Source organism: Rutilus rutilus, assembly GCF_951802725.1.
Source record: "Rutilus rutilus genome assembly, chromosome: 3".
NCBI lineage: Eukaryota > Metazoa > Chordata > Actinopteri > Cypriniformes > Leuciscidae > Rutilus > Rutilus rutilus.
The window spans coordinates 2,023,574-2,051,127 of NC_140211.1; the positions used below are offsets into that span (position 1 = coordinate 2,023,574).

Here is a 27,554-nt window from a genome sequence, read left to right on the forward strand (position 1 = left end):
CGTAGTATGTAGGAGTAGTGTAAGCTCAGGTGAGAGTAGATGACCCCTGACCCGACGCATGACGTAGTATGTAGGAGTAGTGTAAGCTCAGGTGAGAATAGATGACCTCTTCCTACCATTGTCCGGGAAGCAGACACACTCTGTCAGTTCAAAGCTAGATTAAAGACACATCTCTTTGATCTAGCATTCACATAATACATTATAGACTTCTATAATTTAATGTTAGGCTGCATAGATTAGATCAGCCGGAACCGGGAACACTTCCCATAAATCCTGATGTACTCGTTACATCATAAGAAGAATGGCATCTACGCTAATTTTAGTGTCTTTGTTTATCCCAAGGTTTTCCCGCAGCCTGCCGGATCCAGGCCGTATCCAGATCTGATGAAGGACCTTCGCCTGGACCCGATGACAACGCAGTGCTGAAGTGCCAACTAGTCTCTCCCTATGGAGGATCCCTCTACCACTCCAGATAAAGCGTTGTCGGGAAAATTTGTTTTGCGTACCTACCCTGAAGTGACAAAATAAATTTCTGTATCAAAGGAAAGACCAGTACTTTGTTTAGGCTTGGTTTGTAGGGAATTCCAAACCTGCGCACATACAGTGGAAAGTATTCAGACTCCCTTAATTTTTTCACTCTGTTATATTGCAGCCATTTGCTAAAATCATTTTAAGTTCATTTTTTTTCCTCATTATTGTACACACAGCACCCCATATTGACAAAAAAAAAAAAAAAACAGAATTGTTGACATTTTTGCACATTTATTAAAAAAGAAAAACTGAAATATCACATGGTTCTAAGTATTCAGACCCTTTGCTGTGACACTCATATATTTAACTCAGGTGCTGTCCATTTCTTCTGATCATCCTTGAGATGGTTCTACACCTTCATTTGAGTCCAGCTGTGTTTGATTATACTGATTGGACTTGATTAGGAAAGCCACACACCTGTCTATGTAAGACCTTACAGCTCACAGTGCATGTCAGAGCAAATGAGAATCATGAGGTCAAAGGAACTGCCTGAAGAGCTCAGAGACAGAATTGTGGCAAGGCACAGATCTGGCCAAGGTTACAAAAAAATGTCTGCTGCACTTAAGGTTCCTAAGAGCACAGTGGCCTCCATAATCCTTAACTGGAAGACGTTTGGGACGGCCAGAACCCTTCCTAGAGCTGGCAAACTGAGCTATCGGGGGAGAAGAGCCTTGGTGAGAGAGGTAAAGAAGAACCCAAAGATCACTGTGGCTGAGCTCCAGAGATGCAGTCGGGAGATGGGAGAAAGTTGTAGTAAGTCAACCATCACTGCAGCCATCCACCAGTCGGGGCTTTATGGCAGAGTGGCCCGACGGAAGCCTCTCCTCAGTACAAGACACATGAAAGTTTGCTAAAAAACACCTGATGGACTCCAAGATTGTGATAAATAAGATTCTCTGGTCTGATGAGACCAAGATTTAACTTTTTGGCCTTAATTCTGTGGAAAAAACCAGGCACTGCTCATCACCTGTCCAATACAGTCTCAACAGTGAAGCATGGTGGTGGCAGCATCATGCTGTGGGGGTGTTTTTCAGCTGCAGGGACAGGACGACTGGTTGCAATCGAGGGAAAGATGAATGCGGCCAAGTACAGGGATATCCTGGACGAAAACCTTCTCCAGAGTGCTCTGGACCTCAGACTGGGCCGAAGGTTCACCTTCCAACAAGACAATGACCCTAAGCACACAGCTAAAATAACGAAGGAGTGGCTTCACAACAACTCCGTGACTGTTCTTGAATGGCCCAGCCAGAGCCCTGACTTAAACCCAATTGAGCATCTCTGGAGAGACCTGAAAATGGCTGTCCACCAACGTTTACCATCCAACTTGACAGAACTGGAGAGGATCTGCAAGGAGAAATGGCAGAGGATACCCAAATATAACTATAGAACCATCTCTTAATGCGCATGTGAACGCCATCAGCGTTTATCACAGGTTCACGTTTAAAGTCTGTGTAGAGAGAATGGTGTCGTCTTAGCGGCCCCTAATTTAATAGCAAATGATCGTTGCGACGGAAGCGAATCAATCAAAACTAACTTTAGCTGGAAAATAACTTTATTAAAGAACCGCTATAAAGCCAAACCAATTTCTGTTACCTTAAATTATTCGCTTATCTCTGTAAAGCTGCTTTGAAACAATATACATTGTTAAAAGCGCTATATAAATGAAGATGACTTGACTTGACTTGACTTTTGTTTTGCTCTATTCTCTTTGCTTCCTCGTTCGTCAGTACGTCGTGTGGGGTCAGAGGTCACTCTTTCGCTGGAATTTTTATACATCCATTTTATGAAGGATGTATGCGCTTTTTTTGGGCTTCAAATCTCAGGTACCATTCACTCCCATTATAAAGCTTGGAAGAGCCAGGATATTTTTTTTAATATAACTCTGATTGTGTTCGGCTGAAAGAAGAAAGTCATATACACCTAGGCTGGCTTGAAGGTGAGTAAATCATGGGATAATTTAACATTTTTGGTGAACAAACTTTCTAAAAAGGTACGTTCTCAGAAGTTTGGCTAACGTTCTGGAATGGTTCTCTCAAATGTCAAACGTCATTTATACATCGTTCGTGGAAAGAAAAATTCTGAAACGGTTTAGTTGGATGTTCACTTACATTTTTTAATGTTAATGCTTGTTTCAGAAAACATTCAAAAGTAACATTCACATATTGTTTGGAAAATGACAAAAGGAAATGTTTCCTCAATGTTCGCACAGCCAAGCAAAATATTTAAAAAACTACACGGTCAATTAACCAAACATGTCATTAGCTGGGCTTGTTTTTACCATATTTTGCATTTGGTGGCTGAAGGGTTATTAGCTGTCAGGGAAAGTTCATCTGTTATCATTAGCCAGACACAGCACGGGTGTCATAGAAATGGAAATCTCTGCTGACACTCTTTGAATGTTATTTTCAATGTAAAATATGAATGTCTACAGGTGCTTCACGTAAAAAGTTTCCAAACAGAGCATCACAGGCTTTACAAAGTGTACGAATCCCACACAACCTTTCTCGTCCCTGAAAAGAGCAGTTCAGTTGTGCATCAGTGTGATCATCTGTTGGCGTGTCGTCATGATGAGGATTGATCTGATCTTTGTGCTGTTGTCAGGTGAGTTTATGATATTGAATCTGCATCTTACATGAGTATGAATATGATTTTCAAGAAATTAAATAATGGGTTATGCAGGGATTCCCAGTTTGTTTTTGTCAATGAACCCTTTTGACTTAAAATATTTACCCTTGGGCTTGATGGGGGTGGGTGATATGACGAAATCTTATAACAAGATACGAGGTATTTTATTTCACGATAACAAATATATCACAATATAGTTATTTTTGCTTTAAATAAGGTTTTTATGATATCAACATTTTTTAAACCATTGACATTTCATATTTCTTATCACCATTTTCAATATCACAAAAACTACTAGCCTAACTATAAACTCAAGGTTACTGAAGACAAGTAAACAGTGATAAAGAAAGAACAAAGAAATTAATTACAAGTAGGCCTATATAGGAAAACAAACTACAATAGAACAAATAGGCTGCTACATAAATTGTATAAAGTAATTGTAAAGACCACCCATTGGCCCAAAGACGGAGTCCAACGGCCTGGCGAAGGGATGATGTGTGTGTGTCTTTTCAGCGCTCCAGTGAAGTTCCTTAACTTATTAGAGTTTAGTTTAGATATTACTTTAGCTCTACGCTTAATCTGACTCCAATTTCAAATGATAATCAAATTTAGATCGTGTTTCTTATTAGAAAACAATCATAAATATCGATTATGAATTATTTTTTATTTTTTTATTGATTTTTTTTATGATTATGAATGGATTTAGATCTTTGATTACTCTGAGTATCCCATATTTTCAATAATTCATTCATTAAAGCACCCGGTGTCGCATTGAGACGTCACGTCGCGAATGTGCGCTCACGCTCACAAAGCATTAATCTACTAGGAATAATGATTTCTGAAAAATGCAGAATAAATCAAGATGTAACATTTATTTGTCAGGTAAAATGTATCATGCCAATTACACAAGTGATTAAAAGCCAATTCAGAATAATAAATACATGACATCATTTACTCAAAGATGACTCTAAAAGTAAGGTACAGTGACTACAGTAGGAGCACATCTGATCTCCTCTGGAAGCTGTTCCAGCATAATAGCTAAAAGCGGACTCGCCATGCTTAGAGTGAACCCTTGGTATTTCTAGCTGATATGATCCTAATGATCTGAGTGATCTGTTGGGTTTATATTCAGTGAGCATATCTGCAATGTATTGAGGTCCTAGGCCATTGCATGATTTATATCCCAGTAATAATACTTTAAAATCAATCCTAAATCTAACTGGGAGCCAGTGTAAAGACCTGAGGACTGGTGTGAGGTGTTCATATGTTCTGGTTCTGCTCAGCGTTCTGTATGAGCTGCAACTGTCTTATGGTGTTTTTGGGAAGGCCAGTGAGGAGTCCATTACAATAATCCACCCTGCTGGTGATGAAAGCATGCACAAGTCAGATGATAGTATGCTGATTTAGTTATTGCTTTGACATGACTACTGGACCTAAGGTCTGACTCTAGTGTCACACCAAGATTCCTGACTTGATTTTTAGTTGTTTGACCCCTAGAGTGAAGGTATGCGTTCACCTTGAGAACTTCATCTTTGTTTCCAAACGCAATGACTTCAGTTTTGTCTTTGTTTAACTGAAGAGAGTTTTGACACATCCAACTGTTGACTTCATCAATGCATTGGCACAGGGAGTCAATGGGGCTGTAGTCGTTAGGCGATAGGGCTAAGTAAATCTGTGTGTCGTCTGCATAGCTGTGGTAGATCTGTGTGTCGTCTGCATAGCTGTGGTAGATCTGTGTGTCGTCTGCATAGCTGTGGTAGATCTGTGTGTCGTCTGCATAGCTGTGGTAAGAGATCTGGTTGTTTCTCATTATTTGGCTCACTGGGAGCATATACAGGTTGAACAGGAGTGGTGCAAGAATTGAGCCTTGAGGGACTCCGCATGTCATGGATGTCCACTCAGACTTATGGTCTCCTATACTCACATAATAACCTCTCCCATCTAAGTATGACCTGAACCATTTTAGGACTATCCCAGAAAGCCCCACCCAGTTTTCCAGTCTGTCAAGAAGTATGTTGTGATCGACAGTGTCAAATGCAGCACTGAGGTCGAGTAGCACCAGCACTGATAATTTGCCTGAATCAGTATTTAAGCGAATATCGTTTATTATCTTTATGAGCGCTGTCTCTGTGCTGTGGTGCGGTCGGAAACCAGATTGAAAATTGTCAAAGGATCCATTCGAGCTTAAGAATTTGTTCAGCTGACTGAAGACAACTTTTTCAATGATCTTGCCTATGAAAGGAAGATTGCTCTTTTTCAGGAGGGGCTTGACAACTGCAGTTTTCAGGGAGTTTGGAAAACTCCCAGAGAGAAGTGAAGCATTTACCACTTCTAGAAGATCTGCTTCTAAACTGTTTAACACACTTTTGAAAAATTATGTGGGAAGTGTGTCAAGAGCGCAGGTTGATGTTTTAAGGTGCTGTACGGTTTCTTCCAAAATTTTGCCATCAATTTCTTTGAAATCAGACATAGTAACTACTTTCTCAGGTGGTCTGATCTGTCTGACCTCAGTGCAACTCAAGGATGTGCTGATCACCTTTCTGATATTATTGATTTTCTCAGAGAAGAAAGAAGCAAACTCACTGCACTTGTTGTCTGAGAGCATTTCACTGGGAATCTGGCTTGGGGGGTTTGTCAGTCTCTCTACAGTAGCAAAAAGAGTGCGTGTGTTGTTTAAATTGCAGTTTATAATATTTGAGAAGAAAGTCTGTCTAGCTTTGCCTAGTTCCATATTGAAAGCATGAAGGCTGTCTTTGTAGATGTTATAATGGACTACAAGTTTAGTCTTCATGCGCTCTGGTTTTCTGCATTGTCTTCTCATATTTTGCACTGCTGTTGAGTTTCTCCAAGGTGCTTTTTGTCTGCCACTCTTCTTCCTGACTTTAACAGGAGCAATATCATCAATTACACCTTTAACTTTTGAGTTCAAGGAGAAAATCAACAGAGTCTGCAGATATGCTTGGTGTTAAGGATATAGCCTTCATAAATAGGACACTAGTGTTCTCATTTAAGCATCTCTTCTTGACACACACAGATCTAGCTTCAGTGGCAGGAGAGATCAGTATATCAAAGAAAATACAGAAATGATCAGACAGTGCTACATCCTTAATAACAATCGATGAAATGTTTAGACCCTTACTGATAAGTAAATCTAGAGTGTGTCCACGATTGTGTGTGGGTCCATGTACATGCTGAGTCAGATCAAAAGTTTTTAAAACAGTTTTGATTTCTTTTGCCATATTGTTTTCTGCATTATCTATGTGGATGTTAAAATCTCCAGCAATGGCAAAACAGTCAAACTCTGAGGTAATTGTTGATAACAGTTCTGTAAAGTCCTCAGCGAAGGCTGGAGAGTATTTTGGAGGCCTGTAAATAATGATGAGTAAAATGCGTGGAGCACCTTTTAACACAATACCCAGATATTCGAAAGACGTGTAATTCCCAAATGATATTTGCTTGCATTGATAGATATCTTTAAAAAGAGCAGCTAGACCCCCACCTCTCTTAACAGCTCTGCAGACACTCATAAAAGTAAAGTTAGGAGGGGCCGTTTCATTGAGGATTGTTGCACTGTAGCTGTCTTCTAGCCAGGTTTCATTTAGAAACATAAAATCCAGGTTGTTTGTGGTTATTAAGTCGTTGACTAGAAGTGATTTATTTTTAAGTGAGCGGATGTTTAAAAGTGCTAACTTAACAGTCTTACTTTTTGTCCCAGCAATGCATTTTGTCCCAGCAAGTAAGCAATGCATTCCTGACAGAGACACACAGTGGTGTATGAGTGTTTTCCAACAGGTGTATAAGTGTATTGTGATTGTCAAAACATTTTAGTAATTAAACTGAATTTTATTAGGTTTAGTGACAACATGTTACAATGTTTACATGGTACAATTTCTGGTGAGCTAGGCTTTTTTATTATTTCAATTCAATTATTGTGATTTGATTTAATATTGACTCATTTGGATAAATATTAGGTAGGCTACACAAGATAGGCATTCATTTTTCTCAAGAAAAAAACAACTCACCTAATGCTGTAGAGTGTAGACATACAGAGAGCCCTATCAGCTGGCAGTATTATTTAAGGTTAAAAATAACTCAAAGGAAATATAATGCGTTTTTTTATTATAATAACAACTTTATTTAATGATATAAGTAAAACATATAATAAATATGTAATATAGTACACATATTTAGCAAAATACTCTATAGCTCTTTTTTTCTAGCCAACTAACGTGCTATAGCCTATATTATGGTCATTAAATGGCTTTCCTGAGGTAAATGTTACGTGACATAATTGTTCTCCAGCTGTTTTATTGACCCCTTTGTTTGATTGATTGGTCGATATTATGTATGAGTCAATATTATGTATGAGTCAATATACATTTCGGTAAGTTGTACTGTATCTTTCAACAGTGTTCGTGTTTATTTACTATTAGCTAGAGATGATCGGTTCACGTGCCGCTAGAGATCTGTCGCGTCACATTTACAAGCCCCAAAGCGGTATTTATTGTTTGAATTTCATATATCATAAGTAACCTGCTCTGTCTAGTCTGTCGGTCTCCGTGTCCTCTTTGCTTGGCGATTTTTCTGTGCGTGAGAAAATGGATGTGTGGTGTGAGAGCGTGTGGAAAGTGTCAAATGCATGAGTCTCACGGTGAATGCGTGAGGGTTGGCAGCTCTGTGTATAAAAACACTGCATGGTCTTCACTGTGTAAATTAAATATACATTTATTCTTGTTGAAGTTACAAAAGTGAATCAGGCAAGAGCAGTGAGAGATTTTCTTCCTTTTTGTCGTTTGATTAGCATTAATAACGATAGCAGGTTTATTAGGCTGCTGTCACTTTAAGACCGACTGCACAGATCTAATATACTCGTGCGTTTTCTTTCTCAACTGTTTACATTCACTTAAGACATAAATGCCGTGTGACGGGTTAATGTCTCTCCACAGCTCTGAGCTCCGCTGTGAATTCCCGTGTATTTTACATTATTCCTGAGAGTATGAGCTGGTCAGATGCACAGACGTACTGCAGACAGAAACACACTGATCTCGCCACTATTGATGACCAGGCGGAACTTGCTGAGCTCTTAAAAACTTTCCCCAACTTTGAAGAAGGCATGTGGATTGGACTCTATCGGAATACAGTGACTTCTCCCTGGATCTGGTCCGATCAGAGCAAATCCGAGTTCAGATTTTGGAGAAGCGGACAGCCGAACAACTATGGTGACCACCAGCTTTGTGTGCACATATTTCCTGATGGATCCTGGAACGACTGGGAGTGTCTGAAAAAAATGGCATTTATCTGCTATGGTGAGTTGTTTGCAATTTAACTTAACTGCTCATAGGATTGATTTTTTAAAAATAAAATAAAACAAAAATGACCAAATATAGAGATACAAGGTTTCCGCCTGACTGGAACTATATATTGTTATTTGTAGCATTTATTATTGTTTTCTTTTTTCGCACACCTGACAGCCTGTCACGGCACAATGGTTGGGAAACACTGCATTAACTTTGGTAAATGCTGTACAAGTAATGTTCATTGTTAGTTCAGATGAACTAATACAGTGAACTAATCTGAACAAATGAGACCTTACTGTAAAGTGTTTTAAGGAAATTAATTTTTTTTTGTCATTGTCACTTATTTTAACTTCTTTATTAGCCTGAGAACTTCATCATGTGTGTTTCTCTCACAGATGAAGAGATGAAGAGACAGATCGTGAGATTGGAGGTGAAATCAAGTCGAAATTTGAATGATCCTGAAGTGAAGAAAGAGATTTTAATGAAGGTTAGTTCAATACACTGAACACTGAAGATATATTAATGACTTACCAAGAGCCTTGTGTGATAAAGGTCTGTGTTCTTCAGATAGAGCAGATGCTGAAAGAGAAAGGACTGACAGAAGAAGCCAAACTGTCGTGGAAACTTATTTCTGGAGAAAATGTCTTTCAGAGAATGTGGTATCAGAAGAATGAAGTTTCTAAGACGCCCTGCAGCAGAATCAGGAACTGACCGTCTCATTTTAGTTGTAAATGTTCTGGCTGGGAAAGTTATGATCAAACCTTCTTCCAGTAATGTTAATAGAACGTTTGTTCAAAGTTAGCTGGTCTTTTATAATATATAAAGCACAAAAACATAATTTAAACGTTTAGTTTGATGTTAGTTTAACAGTTTTTAAATGATAATACTTGTTTCAGAACGTCCAGAGAACATTCAAAAGTAACGTTCCTTGTGGGTGTTTGGTTTTGTTTTGTTAAAAAAAAATAAAGAATTCAATTATAAAAAAAAAAAAAATGTTCCTGTTTGCGTTATGATGAAATGGAATGTCCGCGTAACCAAGAAAAAACACTTTTAAAACATAAAAAAAACTAGATGTTTTGAACGTTTACAGAACATTCAGAAATAACGTTTTTCTTTAGCTTGCATTAATAAAACGTTGTTAGCAGATGCTTTTGTTAGCTGGGTAGCTGCTCTCTGTCATATGTGCACTTCTGTAAAGCTGCAAAAATATGATTTGTATGTTTTGTATAACAATAAATCATCCTTGCATTTTACACTGATGGTTTAGCCACACTTTGAATGCATTTGCATTGTTAGTTGAGTCTTGTTCTGACCTAAAAGATAAATGTAAATGTAAATTGGAAAGCAAGACATGACACCTGTAGGTTAACACCTGTCCTGTAAGTAGTGATAAAACATAAAATGTTTTTAGTGAGTTGTAAAGCTGCCATTTACAGAAACAACGTTTTATTCCATTGCAAGTTAAAGTAGGAGTGAAAATCCAGCTTTTAATGTTGTTTATATGTCTATGTGGTGTTTTTAATATGCTTTAAGACAAAGCATGTGTAAATTCATAAGTCGACACCATTGCTGAGTATTTCCTCCTTAAAACTGCAGTGAACCAAAGACAGTCTCAAAAACACGCTTTGAAATCGCTGGTGTTTCTGACGTCACAAACTACCTTGTAACCAATCAGGTCAACGTGTGATCGTCAACCAGTGGATCTCTGAGCTGAGCGAGTGAGTGGAGGCGGGGCTCATTTGCATAGGACCGTGCATACTAAATGAGGCAAGGGTGTCGAGTGCGTTCAAGATATTTTAAGGCATACAACATTTTTTTCCCAAGGAAATAATGTTTAAATATGTCATTTTGGTGATCAAAGATGAGTTTTAAGGGATACAATTATTTTATAATTAAAATGATAAAATTACCTATAACAGGTGGACTTTAAGATTGTCTGTTATGCATCTTTAAAACGTAGTTGTAGGATGTATTTTAATGAAATTATATATTTCTCCATTGGGTGGCGTTCTGATATTGTATATTGTAATAACTGCCAGTTATTAAACATGGGAGCTGACTGGAGCTAAACTACTCTATATTTCTTTTACTAGGCTAATTGCTAGCGCGAGCTAAGAGCACTCATGTCCCATACACCGCTCGACCATGAGTGTCTCTGCGAGTGGAGCATCAGTAACACAAACCAGCAGGAGGCAGTACTGTCATCTTACTCCCTTTTTTTATTCAGAACACAGAATAAGAACTGCACAGGCAAAACCCCATCTTACACATCTCTTTCCATGATGGTGAGAACCACATTTTTACATAACAAAGCAGTAAATGAATCAAGAACATTCAAACTAACTTAAACATAAACACACATAACTTTACTAACCATCTTGCTTTAATAACACATAACTCAACTCCCAACAAACAATTACCCATAATGCACCCAGCTGCTCGCGCTGACTGCCAGGTCATTACAATAGCCCCCATCCCCCCACCCCCCCTCTGGCTTCCATCAGTCTTTTGCTCTGGAACCAGTGGGTGGTATGGTGCCAACCGGTCCTTATGAAGCACCACCCGTCTACCCCGTCCCGGCATTCGGACCCGGAAGACCACCGCTGAAATTTGTCCAGAATCTCCCCGGGTCCCTGCCAATGATGAGTCAGTTTTGGTGACAACCCCCGCTTCCTCTGGGGGCAGAACACCCACACTCTGTCCCCTGACCCAATCGTAGGCCCGAGGGCCCGGGCGTCGTATGAACGCTTCTGGCGAGCTCCAGCGTCCTCTAGAGCCTCCCTGGCCAGTTGATGGACCGTGCTCAGACGCTCTTTAAATTTTTTTAAGTAATCCAATTCTGGCCCACCAGCAATCTCCGGCTCGGGAGGCGACCCGAACACCAAGTCCACCGGTGTGCGGAGCTCCTTCCCAAACATCAGTGTCGGTGTGCACTGGCTCGACTCTTGCACCGCTGTCCTATATGCCCACAGGACCAGGGGCAGATGCTGGTCCCAGTCTCTCTGATGCTGACTGGTCAAGATGGCAAGTTGGGTGGCCAGGGTGCGGTTGAACCGATCAACTAGTCCATCGCTTTGCAGGTGGAGGGGAGTGGTTCTTGTCTTCTTCACTCCTAATCGCAGGCACACCTCACATGACCAATCGGCTCTCAAAGTTCCGCCCCTGGTCACTATGAAGTTCGTCCGGCACCCCAAACCGGGTGAACATCTCGTCCACTAGTCGCTGCGCCGTCGTGGAGGCACTCTGATCCGGCACCGCATACGCCTCTGGCCACTTCGTAAAATAGTCCATAGCGACCAGGACAAAATGATTGAAGGCCTATGTGATGGGAAACGGACCCAAGATGTCCACCCCGATCCTCTCCATAGGCGCCCCAACTAGGTACTGCTGCAACGGCGCATGAGAGCGTCGGCTGGGTCCCTTCTGTGCCGTGCAAATATCACAGCAATGAACGTACAGCTCTGTATCCTGCCGACATCCCGGCCAGTAGAACCGCTGCCGCAGCCTCCGCACTGTCTGGGAGTTCCCGAAATGGCCGGCTCCAGCTGCCCCATGAACCCAACGGAGGACCTCCGGCCACAGAGCGTGGGGAACCAGGAGTTGCAGGCGGTCGATTTCCCCCCCCCCCCGGCGCCTGCCACCACCTGTAGATCACGCCTTCATGGAGCTCCAGGCTGCCCCACTGGGAATGAAGTGTCTTGATCTCTGGCCCCTGGGAGGACATGGCTGGCCAGTCCGGACGGGTTTGGGCCTCCAACCAGCCCCTCACCTTCACCAGAACTCGATCATTCGCCTGATGTTGCCTCAGCTGCTCAGTGGTGAATGGCTCCCCATCTCCCCTGCTGTCACCCGGCCTTACTGCTGCCGACGATGGCCCCAGACCAGAATGCCCTATTTATTAGTAGATTCTGGATTCTTGCAACAAAAGAATCAAAATGATAAATTGAGATTTAAGAGTCTCAATAACTGTCTCATTTACTTTAGTCCATTTGAATTTGTCCTCCAAATGCAAAGTGTCTGCTTCAACCAATACTTACTTGTCAGGGTGCAGATTTCTTGTTCAGCAAATTTAGGTGTTTATCAATCCTAACATTTGATCATCTCTAACATGTGAAGACAATACAGAACACGATTAAATCACAAGGAGAAATACAAAATAAAAACAGCATAAATTATCAGCTACAGATATTCTCTCTTCCATTAAATAAAGTAAAATAAGTAAAATGTTCTGTTATTATTTTTGTGCCATAATTAACTACAACAAAACGAATTTCTTAAGCATCTTGTGTAATCCACATTCTGGTTGTGTTTGAACGCAAATCACATCTCCGTTTTTAATTGGTAAACAAGCACTACATGGACTTAGTAAATTTTTTTACTCACAGTAAGCGTGTTTTCACACTGGGCTCGTTTGCTGCGGTCCGAGCGCGAGCGTGATTCTTCCCGGCGCCGCCCACAGCGTTGGTCTGTCAGCGTATGCGCAAGTTACTTTACTTCCTCAAAAAGTGCACACCCGAGTCCGTGTTGCTTTCAGATTCACGTAAACCGCAGCACGGTTCGAGTGCATAGGCGGCAGTGGCTCAGTGGTTCATGTGTCTACAAACCGGAAGGTTGGTGGTTCAATCCCCAGTTCCACCTGACCAAGTGTTGAGGTGTCCATGAGCAAGACACCTAACCCCAGCTGCTCCCAATGAGCTGGATGGTGCCTTGCATGGCTGTATGAATGAGTGAGTGAATGGGTGAATGTGAGGCTATAAATAAAGCGCTTTGGTGGCCATGTGTCTGTTGAAAGCACAATATAAATGCAGTCCATTTACCATTTCCATTTACCAACCGAACTTAGACCACCTCCTCCAGGTAGTCTCGGGTTCGGTACCCCAGTGCGCACCCACAGACAGCGTTCACATTAGGTATTTTTCATGCGAACCGTGCCCTGTTCCGAACTAAACTGCCAGTGTGAAAGCACCCTAAATTCCACGTTGTTCATATGGGAACCACCAGCAGGGTGTTAAAGTAACACAGAAGCAGTGTTAGAGTTAATTAGATAATTAAGTGAATAATTGAGTGATAATTAGAACTACAACTGACTTCCAGCCAGAGCTTTAGATTAAATCAAGTGAAAAAACATTATATTTATATTATTACTAACCAGACTGACATTATTTGTCATTTTCCTACAGTTCATTTTGAGAATTAACAGAAGTTTAGATGTTGATGTTTTATTGAAAATGTTTGGTCACCATTATGGTTATTAGTGTTTAATTTAGGTAGGGCAGTTTGACTCTTTGCTTTTAATATCATTTTGTTGGTTTTTGTAACATTGTTTTCTGAAAAACTTAATTTGTTGCAAATTCCATAAACAAAAATTATCAGATGATATAGTTTTCATCATCGCAAAGAAAACCGTTTGACTAAAGTCACCACTGACCAAAACTGGTTATTTGTTGTTAATAGATTTTCATCAATATAGAACAGAGATTATGATTTATAATACATTCTAGGGAAAACAAAATTTAGACGCACACAGACATCAAGAATCAGCATATGAATCTCAACAATGGTGACATACTTCGTTCAACAATGCATGCTGGCAGTCATGAATTTTATACTATGGTGACTCCCAGCATGCAATGCTGCACAAAGTATGTCACCATTGTTGAGATTCATATGCTGATTCTTGATGTTTGTGTGTTTTTAAAGACTTTCTTCTTACAGTGCCTTTAAAAATCTAAATTCATAATGTTTGATCTCTGGCAAGAAATCAGTGTTGGTAAAGATCTACTAAGTAACCACTTTTAGTAAGTGATGTTTAGTAAGTGACATAAGTCAAGCATTTTTCATTAAGATGATGAAAAATATATCACCTGATCATCATTGTTAATGGCTTTTTTTTTTTTGCAACAAATTATGTTTCGGTAAACACTATTACAGAAACCACAAACTGACATAAAGAGCCAAGAGTCAAACTGCCCAACTAAAACAAACACCGATCACCATAATGGTGACACACATTTTCAATAAAACATCAACATCTAAACCTCTGTTGATTGTCAAAAAGAACTGAGGATGAATGACAGAAATGAATTCATTCTGGTTTATAATAAGAGACATTTCATGCACAGCAAAATCCCCAGAGTAAAATTAACTCTGTTCAGAGAACATTTGGTCCCTCTCTACAGAGAGTTAAAATAACTCTGAATCAGAGTAAAAGTTAATGAGATACTTAAGTGATTAATTAAGTGATGATTGGGCATTAATGATGAACACCTGCTGTCAACAAGTTCTCAGCAGAGGAGGATTAAACAACTCCATAAACAGCATTACCAGCTTCACTTATTACTAACCAGACTGACTTTATTTCTGTCATATGTTTACAGAAGTTTGTATTGAGAATTGAGGTTTAGATGTTGACGATTTATTGAAAATGTATTATCACCATTAACGTGATGAGTGTTTCCTTTAGTTGGGCAGTTTGACTCTAGCTTAATTTTTTGAGTGTTTATGGTTTTTGTAACAGCTTGTACCAAAACATGTAATTTGTTGCAAAGAATGCCAGAAGCAAAGATGTTCAGGTGATCTAGTTTTCAACAACAAAAAGTAGAATGATGCGCTTATATCATCACTGTCCAAAAGTGGTCATTTGATGTTAATAGATTATATTCACTAACAATACTCTCTTGCCACAAATTGAATTTTTTAAATACATAATAGGGGAAAAAAATTTCTAAGACACAGACATCAAGAATCAACATATGAATCTCAACAATGGTGACATGTTTCATGCCGCAATGCATCCTGGGAGCCATGAGTTTTATACTATTGTGGCTCCCAGCATGCATTGCAGCATGAAGCATGTCACCATTGTTGAGATTCATAAGCTGATTATTGATGTCTTTGTTTAAAAAAAAAAATCCCCCATTATGTATTTAAAAAATTCAAAATGTCCAATCTGTGGCGAGAGAGTATTGTTAGTGAATATAATCTATTAACATCAAATGACCACTTTTGGACAGTGATGATATAAGTGCATTTTTTTACTATCTGCTGTTAAAAACTATATCACCTGATCATCTTTTTTTGGCTTTCTTTGTAACAAATTACGTGTTTTGGTAAAAGCTGTTACAAAAACCACAAACTTGCAAGAAGAGTCAAACTGCCCAACTGAAGGAAACACTCATCACTACAATGGTGATCATACATTTTCAATAAATCATCAACATCTAAACCTCTGTTAATTCTTAATAAGACCTTCTGTAGACGTCTGACAGAAATAAAGTCAGTCTGGGGTGCGTTTCCCGAAAGCATCGTTGGCCAACTATGGTCGCAAGTTCCGTCGTTACCAATAGAGTTCAATGGACATTGTGATGAACTTGCGACCATAGTTGGCCAACGATGCTTTCGGGAAACGCACCCCTGGTTATTAATAAGTGAAGCTGGTAATGCTGTTTATGGAGTTGTTTAATCCTCCTCTGCTGATAACTTGTTAACAGCAGATGTTCATCATTAATGCCCAATCATCACTTAATTAATCACTTAAGTATCTCATTAACTTTAACTCTGATTCAGAGTTATTTTAACTCTCTGTAGAGAGGGACCAAATGTTCTCTGAACAGAGTTAATTTAACTCTGGGGATTTTGCTGTGTGTCTTTTCAGTTGATTTCATCTAAAGCTGTGGCTGGAAGTCAGTTGTAGGTCTTGTGTTTCTCTTTCCTTCAATGATCCTGGTCGATCGTTATCATCAGATGTCTTCAATAATCAAACAATCATCACTCAATCACTGAATATCTAATTAACTCTAACACTGCTTCAGTGTTACTTTAACACCCTGCTGGTGGTTCTCATATGACCACTGCGCTGTGTTAATTGAACACCGGAAAATTTACTGTGCTGTTGCAATTTTAAGACTCCTTCATTTTGCCAACAATACAACTTTTAACACGTCTCAGGACGCCAGCGTTTTGCTGAAGACATGAACACACAAAATAAGATGGCGTCTTGTGAAGTTGAACCGTGAACAGCCCGCCAAACCAAACCTTGTAATACTCCTGACTGTGGAAACTCATGCATCAACACTGAAAATAATTCAAGAAGTGCATCATCAACATAGTTAAATATTAACTGGAATAACCTGCCTCTACATCTCAGACTGGCTCCTTCCTTAGGTTATTTTAAACGAAATCTGAAACTGCATTTGCTAGAATTAGCGTTTGGTTCAGTAGGTTAACTAGTAAGAGGCTCTTTTCAGATGTTTGTTAACATTTTATTATGTAATTTTATTGTGTGACTGTACAGCACATTGGTCAACATCACGTTGTTTTAATTGTGCTTTATAAATAAAGTAAATGAAAAAAAAAAATGAATTAATTTAATGAAGTGCCTGATCGTGTCTGTGCGGGATAATATATTTGTTCAGCCCATTTCAGTTCGGATTGTTTATGAACTGTCAAAAGAAACTGAAAGATGACTGCAAACCCGTGAGTAACCAATTTTATTTTAAGGTTTCATCTGCTGGTGACTCTGTTGTTTATGGACTAAAATAAACAGCTGGACACAGATTTATGAACTCTTCAAGTTTTATTTACTACAATGAATAGACACAACACAAAGTCTCTGTGATGTTTGTGATGGATTTTCTTTTCCTTACTTCTCTTTAAGGCCTAACATTCTAAACACTTGAACATAATGTACTCTGAAAAATGTTGGTGTCAATGGAAAATTCTGAGATGCTGACCAGACAATATAAAAAATATACTGTCTAGTCTCATGACATATTGAGTGATCAACTGACCTTCTAACCTTTTCCATTTTTTTATTTTTTATGATTTGAGATCTAAGTTTGCTTCTACCTAGTAACAGAAGAGTTTGCATATGAAGAGTCAATCTAATTGTAGAGAAATAATGTAATGTTTCTTGTCATTTTTGCCAAGCTCCTGTTCTATAAAAACTGTTGTATTCTTTTTGCTGGTGGGATTCTCTCTGAAATTTGTCTGAGGCATTGTCTGGAGTCTGTCGAGTTAATGCTGCACAGCAAGTTAGTTAGTTACTGTAGACGCATGGGTCTCGATTGGAGACGCCAATTAAGTGTCGACTGCAGACGCTTGGGTGTCGATTGGAGACGCCCCAGATATAGATATTAAGTGTCGACTGTAGACGCTTGGGTGTCGATTGGAGACGCCCCAGATATAGATATTAACTGTCGACTGTAGACGCTTGGGTGTCGATTGGAGACGCCCCAGATATAGATATTAAGTGTCGACTGCAGACGCTTGGGTGTCGATTGGAGACGCCCCAGATATAGATATTAAGTGTCGACTGCAGACGCTTGGGTGTCGATTGGAGACGCCCCAGATATAGATATTAACTGTCGACTGCAGACGCTTGGGTGTCGATTGGAGACGCCCCAGATATAGATATTAAGTGTCGACTGCAGACGCTTGGGTGTCGATTAGAGACGCCCCAGATATAGATATTAAGTGTCGACTGTAGACGCTTGGGTGTCGATTAGAGACGCCCCAGATATAGATATTAAGTGTCGACTGTAGACGCTTGGGTGTCGATTAGAGACGCCCCAGATATAGATATTAAGTGTCGACTGTAGACGCTTGGGTGTCGATTGGAGAAGACCCAGATATAGATATTAAGTGTCGACTGCAGACGCTTGGGTGTCGATTAGAGACGCGCCAGATATAGATATTAAGTGTCGACTGTAGACGCTTGAGTGTCGATTGGAGAAGACCCAGATATAGATATTAAGTGTCTACTGTAGACGCTTGGGTGTCGATTAGAGACGCCCCAGATATAGATATTAAGTGTCGACTGTAGACGCTTGGGTGTCGATTAGAGACGCCCCAGATATAGATATTAAGTGTCGACTGTAGACGCTTGGGTGTCGATTAGAGACGCCCCAGATATAGATATTAACTGTCGACTGTAGACGCTTGGGTGTCGATTAGAGACGCCCCAGATATAGATATTAAGTGTCGACTGTAGACGCTTGGGTGTCAATTAGAGACGCCCCAGATATAGATATTAAGTGTCGACTGTAGACGCTTGAGTGTTGATTGGAGACGCCCCAGATATAGATATTAAGTGTCGACTGTAGACGCTTGGGTGTCAATTGGAGAAGACCCAGATATAGATATTAAGTGTCGACTGTAGACGCTTGGGTGTCGATTGAAGAAGACCCAGATATAGATATTAAGTGTCGACTGTAGACGCTTGAGTGTTGATTGGAGACGCCCCAGATATAAATATTAAGTGTCGACTGTAGATGCTTGGATGTCGATTGGAGAAGCCCCAGGTAATTAGGAGTCAGGTGCGCCAGAAGAAAAATCTACCACAAATTCCTCAGATTATTTTAATGGTTTTCACCAGAACCCAGTAAACAGTTGAATTTACTTTTCTGCCAATTTTTATTTCTTTAAAATTAAGTAAAAGCAGAACCAGACTTGAAGCCAGCAGCTTTATTTGGATATAACTGTATGTTTTTGTTTTGTTTTTTTCCCTATGGAGCTGATTCAGGATCATATTTTTCAGTAATTATTATTCATCAGGAAGAGTTTTCAAACCAGTTCTGCACATGTTGAGGCAGGGGTGTTTTTCCAATGCAAAGATCTTAGTCAATCAACAATGTCTGTTTACAACTGAAGTCTTAAAGGAGATCAATCAACAACAGCAAGCATGTCATTCAGATGAAGGTGGAAATTATTATTTATTACTAATACAAGAAAAAAACGTACTAAATTTGACCTAATCTCAGATAATATATATATATATATATATATATATATATATATATATATATATATATATATATATATATATATATATAATTCAATTTGATCAAATTGATTAATGCAACACACTTAGTGCCTCAGATGTCCGATGGTCAAAAACTTTGTAACTTCACTTGATTTTGGTGAAATGTTCATAATATAATGACAAATGCAAGTGTCTGACGAATATATAAAGCCACAATATCAACTTTGACAACACATTAATTATTTTAAAGTGTCTTTCCATTTCCTGAAAAGTAGCGGTGTTCCGCATAATTAACAAGCAGAATAATACAGCATCATGATACACAGTCTCACTATTAGCTCTGGCTTTTAGCCATTATCGTCTTTCAAAGGACAAAAACATGAACTTTAAAACTTGTGGCTTTACATCATCAAGTCCGCTGTCACTTTATTTTGGCGCGAGGCCCTGTGGGGTCGATGGCACATCACTTGCAACGGCTCTGCATCTAATAATCTGTGCAATACCGTTAATAATAATTTACAATAATATGATAATGTCTGATGTATGCTCCCATTTTTAACATTTGGGGGAAACTAATCATTGATCACTGATCAACTGATCACCTGATAACAGCACAAAGATCGAAACAATCCTCATGATGACAAGCCAACTGATCACACTGATGCACAACTGAACTGCTCTTTTCAGGGTCAAGAAAGGCTGTGGAATTATGTCACTTTGTAAAGATATTTGGAAACAAGTCGCCTCAAGCATTATGATCCACTCACCAGCTATGATCTATAAGATCTTCTCCACCAAAACGGGTTGAGTATTTCCACATTTTGCTAAAACGTACAGTGTGCAACTTTTGCTCCTCTAGCAGTTAAGTCTGCGAATAAGAAACTAATAAGAAACTTAACATTTTAGCTAGTAGCTACCGTGTGTGACAGAATCCAAATTCTTGTTTTAGATGCTGTAATAACTATTGGAGAACAAATTATTATGAAGTCTTCTGATAAATCTTCTTCTGATAAACCCCCAGAAAAATCATCTTCTGATAGAAGAAGAAATGCTATATGTTAAAGACTGTCTGCATGCATGAATTTACTTATCTTCTTACTCTCAGTTCCTAATCCGTCCTTGTTTAGAGTGCAGTTAAATTAGTCCAGTGCAAATGGAGAGAGATTGTAGACCTACACCAAGCAGGTTTGTTTAAAAAAGAGAAGAGAATGGCTTAGATTACAGACACATGATACTTGAGAGAACATTTACCTTCCATTCATTCAGATGATGAAGACAAGCATTAAGCCAAAGCTACACAAGATCTCCATGAAATCCTGAGCAGTCCTAAATGCCCTGTGAATATTGGTTTGATTTGTGGAAGCATTGCAAAGTTAGAAGTTAATTAATCGGTCAGGTAACATTTTTACAGGTTGACCTAAAGCTGCTGAACACAATGTCCGAGCTTAACGAAACTTGGCACCCATAGACAACTGGACATTCTGAGGATGCACACCAAGTTTCGCACAATTCCGCCACTAGGAGGCTCTTCAACTAAAAAATCATTATAACTCTGCAACCGTATAATCTATGAAGTTGAACATTTGCATACACCTTCTTTGGTGGACGTCCTAACATATCCTCTAATATGACTTGTAAGCTTAAAAAAACCCCAATGAAATCAAATTTCAGCGGCTAATTACAGCATATCTGAATGGCCTACCTTTACAAAAAATGTGCACATTGTGTTTAAATGAACATATATACCAAATTTTGTGAAAATCTGCCTCAAGGTGGCACTATAATAAGAAACTTTACATTTTAGCTAATAACTGCAACCGAGTGAATCAAAATTCTTTGTTGAATATGAGTCCACACATATATTTTGAGCAAACCCTGAGAGAAGGTTGATCATGTGATGCACATTTAAACGGCTCATCCTCCATAAAACGTATATAACTCTCACACTCTCCATCACTAAAGAAAGACAGACACCTTTAATCCAACATGAAGAAGCTCTTCAAGTGCCTGTGGATCTTACTGGGTAACGGACAACATACATGCATCTACTATTACTAGATTCACACTAATATTAACACTGTAATCTTCCCCTTCGTTCAGTTATGTTGTCAACCAATGTTTCTAGTATAGTTTGTACTCATCTCGCTCTCTGCTGTGGATTTACTGCACATTTTCTTTCCAAACATCTTACTTTTGTCATGGTTTGCATGAAATACGTCTCTCAATGTATGGATTGTAAATTCACTTCATCACTGGATCTCTGGAGTGTTTTTGTTACTTCGTTATTCTAGCTCTGCTTTACAAAACAAATCTTGAATCATTTGTGTATGCAAATTCACAGGAGCGTCTTCTGGTCCCACTTCATACTATATTAAAGTCAATTATTTGGAGAAAAGTTGTACTTGAATTCACAGCGCTGCAGGACCTGGTTATCTGAACTCATTTGCTTCTGTTTTTTACTCAGGGCTTTTGTTGATTCAAGAAATGGTGAATGGAGCAGAAGGTAAGCATCTCTTTGGTTTCAATTAGGTTTTTATCTTTATTCTATTCTTTCTGTTTGAACTGCCAGTTATAATAGTAAAATGCCAGATTTTGGTATGCCATTTGGATTTAATTTTCAGGGGCATTTTAATCTTTTTCAGGGACTTTTTCTTCCCAAACCACATAAAATAACACTCTTTCACTTTATTTTGAAAGTTTTAGTTATATATATATATATATATATATATATATAGTGATATTTCTACAGTATATAGTTTTTAAGTTTTAGTTATTTTATTACTTCCACTATTTTTTTTTTTTTTTTATGGTTTTAGTTTTAGTTAATGATGATAACCCCATATAAGGATAACGGATAAAAACACTAACGCAATTTATTTAAATGAAATGCTTTTAAAGACCCACTTTCCTAATGTTCAACAAGAATGAATAAAACTGTCTTTTTACTGGTCTTCTTTCAGAGAACGCTGCATTAGGGCAAACATCCACCCAGTCATCCACATATACGAATGAATATGCCGGAAAAGCAGTCGATGGTGTACGTGAAACCTATTCCCACACTAACACGCAGACCGACCCGTGGTGGAGAGTGGACCTGATGAAAGTATACAGAGTGAACAGAGTAGCCATCACTAACAAAGTGACCAGCTATTATTATACCAGGATAAACGGGGCAGTGATTCGCGTCGGGAACGTTCTGGACATTTACAGCAACACCATGTGAGTCTTTCTTTGACTGTTTAGACCGGGGTGCCCAACCTTGCTCCTGCCGATCAACTGTCCTGCACAGTTCATCTCCAACCCTAATCAAACACACCTGCCTTTAATTTTCAAGTGATCCTGAAGACCTTAATTGGTTGCTTCAGGTGTGTTTTATTAGGGTTGGAGATAAACTGTGCAGGACAGTCGATCGGCAGGAGCAGGGTTGGGCACCCCTGGTTTTGATTAATGTTGCTGCAGATGACCAGAAACTGATAACAGATGATCTCTCTGTCTGTAGATGTGCTGTAATTTCTACTATTCCATCTGGAGCCACGGCCACTTACTCATGCGGCGGGATGGAGGGACGTTACGTGATTGTCCATATTCCTGGAGATCAGAAGCTTCTTACTTTTCGTGAGGTTGAAGTCTACGGGTATTTAGCAGGTAATGCATTGTTGTAGAACACTTTTCAGTATATCATGCCATACAAAACTGAAAATTGTTACACTTTATTCATATCCTCCCAAACCAGTATGACGATATTCAAACTCATTATTCAGATAAATGCATGTGTCCCTGTTGTGAGGAAGGTCAGTGTTTGTTTAATTCTAACTACAGGAAGTGGGGAAAATGTTAACATAGGAAGTACAAAAAAGTTGGTGCGGAAATGACTCAATTCACCTCAAGTTGTTGTTCATCAATAATCCTGTAGCTCTCAAATCTCATTCACACAAGTGCATTTATTCAACACTTTATTCTTTTCCCAGGAAATCTGGCAGTAGATGGCGCCGCTACACAGTCGTCAACATGGTTGGACTGGTTTGGTGAAAAGGCCATTGACAGTAATCGAGGTCTCCAGCAGTTGAACACGGGATGCTCCTCAACCCTTAATGAGACTAACCCGTGGTGGAGGCTGGATCTGCGTCATATTTACCGAGTTAGTAAAGTGGTCGTCACTAACAGACTAGACTGCTGTGCAGAACAAATAAACGGAGCGGAGATTCGCATCGGAAACTCTTTGGAGAACAACGGCAACAACAATCCCATGTGAGACTCTTGAGGTTGAAAGAACATGAGAGAAATGCAAAGATTCAACACACTATCTCCTTCATCTGTTTCTCTCTCTGTCTGTAGATGTGCTGTTATTCCTGCTATTCCAGCTGGCGAGTCCTACAGCTACTCATGTGATGGGATGGACGGGCGTTATGTGAATCTGATCATTGCTGGAGACATGAAGACACTCACTCTCTGTGAGGTGGAGGTTTATGGAGAAGGTAAAACATCATATTTTTTGTCCGCAAGACACAGTGAAGAGTTTTAATGAACACAGTCAACTAATTCATATATTTACATGTATGAATGTATCTTTGTTCAGGTCCCGCTTTAAAAAGATCATTTGTAAAAATGCAGTTTAACTCCAGAATTGATTTGACTGACCCTTCAATGAGAGAAACTGTTCTGAAACAGGTGAGAGAAAAGAAACAAATTCATCCTTAAAGAGCTACTGGTATTTTACAGTAATCATGAAGGTTGAATGGGATTAAAGTGATGTGATAAAGTTTGAGGCATTTCTTTGAGATTTGAGCATATATCATCATATTCTGTGGCCAAATGTAGCTGACTTCAAAAAGTTATGAACAGTCTTGAAGAAAAAAATGGATGACTAACTTGTAAGATTAATCTAAGCGGTTTATGCAACTGGCCACTGTTCTAATAATTTTAGTATGAATGTTATTTTCAGTTGGGATCTGCTCTTGCTGATAAAGGATTCACAAATGTGACACTGCAATGGTCTCAAGCTCCTAAAGAGGTGATCCAGGAGGTGAACGATGCTAAACGTGAGTCTTATTAACTTATCAAATAATCTGCACAAATAGGAATGGTTATTAAATTGGTAAGATATGTAACAAGCAAATGTTTTATTTACAGGTCGTTGTGGTAAAGAAAATTAACACTCTGGAAATCAACACTTTCTTCAATTCACTAAATTCACATTCATTAAAGACAATGAATCTGATTCTAAATACATTGGCGGAAATTTCTTCATAATTATGTGTTTACAATATAAAGACTCTTAAAGGACTTCTGCTTGCTTCCCTGTAACTGTTATTCACATATCTAAGAACTATAAATAACCTTGTGTAATTGTGTATTGTCAACAAACAGAGATAGTAATAAATGTAATAAAAATAAGTAAATAAATGTCAAATTTACACTCACACAACCCACAAGTATAATTAAAATGAATGACAGTTTTCTGTGTATTCACTTTTACAATTTTTATTGTAAAATCTATATATTGTACATTGAGTACATTCCTTGCCATTTTATGTTGTTGGAGCTGTAAGGAGGTGAACAGCATCTCACTTGAATGGACAGAGAACAGCGCATGCGTGGCGAATGAGCCGCTGGTTATTCGTGATGCGGTGTTTGAATTTTATACCTGATGGAGACTTGAGATGCTGCCGCTGGTTACGCACTCTTTGAGTTTAGGCTTCAAACCTCTCGTGTGATTCGCTGTTCAATCAGGTTTGTTGTCTTATAACATGTCCCTCTCACTTTAATTATTATTTTATTTCTCTACACTTCTGAAACAGATTTCTTTTGACTCAAATGTGAAAATGCTAAAGTCTTGAGAGGGGGTCAAATCTTTCCGTGGCAGGGGCAGCTGACACTGAGACTCGCCATCCGACCTGGCATTAAAAACACAGTATTCATACACTATAATAATAATAATAATAATAATAATAAATGCTTAGTTGCCTCTTCAATTCCTGTCTTCTGCACAGTTGTTAAAATATAATTAAGCGTACCTCACCGCTATGTGCTTTTGCACTACAGATCAAGTAAGCCTATATGCCTGGGCCGTCACAATTGTTTAGTTCATATTAGTGGATTGCTGAAGCAGACGGAGCACACACCTCGCTGGACGGAAAGGTAGGTGAGAACACACACACGAAGGACCAGGAGACATGAAGGGATCAGATGCCGGAGAAACTTGGAGAGGAATGACGTAGGAGAATAATCGCCACAGTATAACGTTGGAGAGAAATCGCACGAGTCAGGTAGGTAGTCCAAACAATGTCTATAAACAAGACCGGACGCTGAACTGGTGCGAGGTGTGTGCTTAAGTAGCAGAACTGTAGATGAGGGAGATGCAGTGCAGGTGTGTGTGATAGTAATTACGTCCAGGTGAGTGCCAGAAAGGATTATGGGTTACGAAGTGCAGATACGATGACTTGTGACAGAGCTGTTGACCGTGACAGTACTCGTGACAGGTGTGGCGGCCATCTTGGCTGAATGCTCAGGCATTGCGGCCATCTTGGCTGAAGACTCAGGTGTGGCGGCCATCTTGGCTGAAGACTCAGGTGTGGCGGCCATCTTGGCTGAAGACTCAGGCGTGGCGACCATCTTGGCTGAAGACTCAGGCGTGGCGGCCATCTTGGCTGAAGACTCAGGCGTGGCGACCATCTTGGCTGAAGACTCAGGCGTGGCAGCCATCTTGGCTGAAGACTCAGGCGTGGCGACCATCTTGGCTGAAGACTCAGGCGTGGCGACCATCTTGGCTGAAGACTCAGGCGTGGCGACCATCTTGGCTGAAGACTCAGGCGTGGCAGCCATCTTGGCTGAAGACTCAGGCGTGGCGACCATCTTGGCTGAAGACTCAGGCGTGGCGACCATCTTGGCTGAAGACTCAGGCGTGGCGACCACCTTGGCTGAAGACTCAGGCGTGGCAGCCATCTTGGCTGAAGACTCAGGCGTGGCGGCCATCTTGGCTGAGGACTCAAGTGTATTACTTTCTGGAGCAGATTCGGGGATTTCACACTTGGGAACGGACTGAGGAGCGAACTCTGGCCTAAAAAGAAGGATGAGCAGTTTTTCGGGAGTGGACCAGCTCAGCAGGAGGGCATATAGAACGTGTTGTTCTAATGTGCAGTTGCTAGTTATCCAGGGCATTTGTGAATACAATGGTTCGTTCAAACCTGCATGAAAAAGTGTCATCAACTCTGCATCGTCCAGGAAAACTGCCAAAGATAGCTTCAGGAACACCGTAGCAAATTCGGCAAGGGGACGAGGATGTAAAAGTGGTCCAGGGGACGGAGTGGAATGCTCATAGCTGTAGTCGGTCTTGGTCCGGTCTTCTGTTATGGAATACAGACTTGGAAACAGGGAAATGCAATAACAGGATCTTTATTCGGCAGCACAGAGCGTAAAGGTGGGAAAACAGGCGAGTGAACGGGGAAATGATATGGATGAGAAAGTCTCTGTTTTACAGGTGCAGGAGATCGTGGATGGCTGAAGCAGACGGAGCACACACCTCGCTGGACGGAAAGGTAGGTGAGAACACACACACAAAGGAACTGGAGACACAAAGGGATCAGATGCTGGAGAAACTTGGAGAGGAATGACGTATGAGAATAATTGTATTAGAGTATAACGTTGGAGAGAAATCGGAGGTGCGGTGCAGATGTGTGTGATAGTAATTACGTGCAGGAGAGTGCCAGGAAGGATTATGGGGAATGAAGTGCAAATACAGTGACTTTTGACAGAGCTGATGACTGTGAAAGTGTTTTCCCCCGAATATCAGCACAATTTCAAATGGGATATTGATTTTATACAATGGTATATTAATTATAATATTTTCATGGCAAAATCTTCTTCAAAAGACTTTTGAGAACCTGATCTTGTAGCCTAGAATTATTTCTTCAAAACAATGTGAAAATCATCCCGGATTATATAAACAGAGAATTTTTGTTTTCAATATGACTTACTTCATTTAAAAGTACGTCAAGCCTTCTAAATACATCTCTCATGTCTATGTGGGAAGTATTTGCTGAGTTTTGGTTTATTTTTATGATGCATTTCAGAATGAAGTTCTCAACTGAGACAGCAGAAAGCGCAACCTGTTTTCTTTATTTTACAAAAGCGCAAAGTTTTGTTGTTATTGTGGGTGTACACAAAAATATTTTCAAATTATGTATTACTTGTTTCTGTAGGACAAAAAATGGTGTACTTTTAGTTCTTTTAGCCGTTATCATGGAAAAATATGCAATTGATTGCACCAGCTCCTCTGCCGATCAGAGGGTTGAACAAGATTACGGTTCAATTCTACTATCCACTTCCCCTCGTCCCTGCAG

General features: G+C 39.7%; 2 protein-coding genes across 2 annotated transcripts; both read left to right on the plus strand.

Annotated features, from left to right (window-relative positions):
- Positions 1-2,962: 2,962 nt before the first annotated feature.
- Positions 2,963-22,438, plus strand: LOC311288430 (fucolectin-4-like; the record flags this gene model as incomplete). The annotated part of the gene is made up of 3 exons (XM_084405851.1): positions 2,963-3,132; positions 21,680-21,718; positions 22,176-22,438. Exons 1-3 carry the CDS (start codon positions 3,096-3,098, stop codon positions 22,436-22,438), a joined length of 339 nt encoding a protein of 112 aa, XP_084261977.1. The 5' UTR covers positions 2,963-3,095.
- A 282-nt stretch (positions 22,439-22,720) lies between these two features.
- Positions 22,721-24,670, plus strand: LOC311288288 (fucolectin-like). The gene is made up of 6 exons (XM_084405611.1): positions 22,721-22,860; positions 23,184-23,463; positions 23,551-23,690; positions 23,792-23,883; positions 24,158-24,254; positions 24,346-24,670. The coding sequence occupies exons 1-6, from the start codon at positions 22,773-22,775 to the stop codon at positions 24,366-24,368; spliced, it is 720 nt and encodes a 239-aa protein (XP_084261737.1). The 5' UTR covers positions 22,721-22,772; the 3' UTR covers positions 24,369-24,670.
- The last annotated feature ends 2,884 nt before the right edge of the window (positions 24,671-27,554 follow it).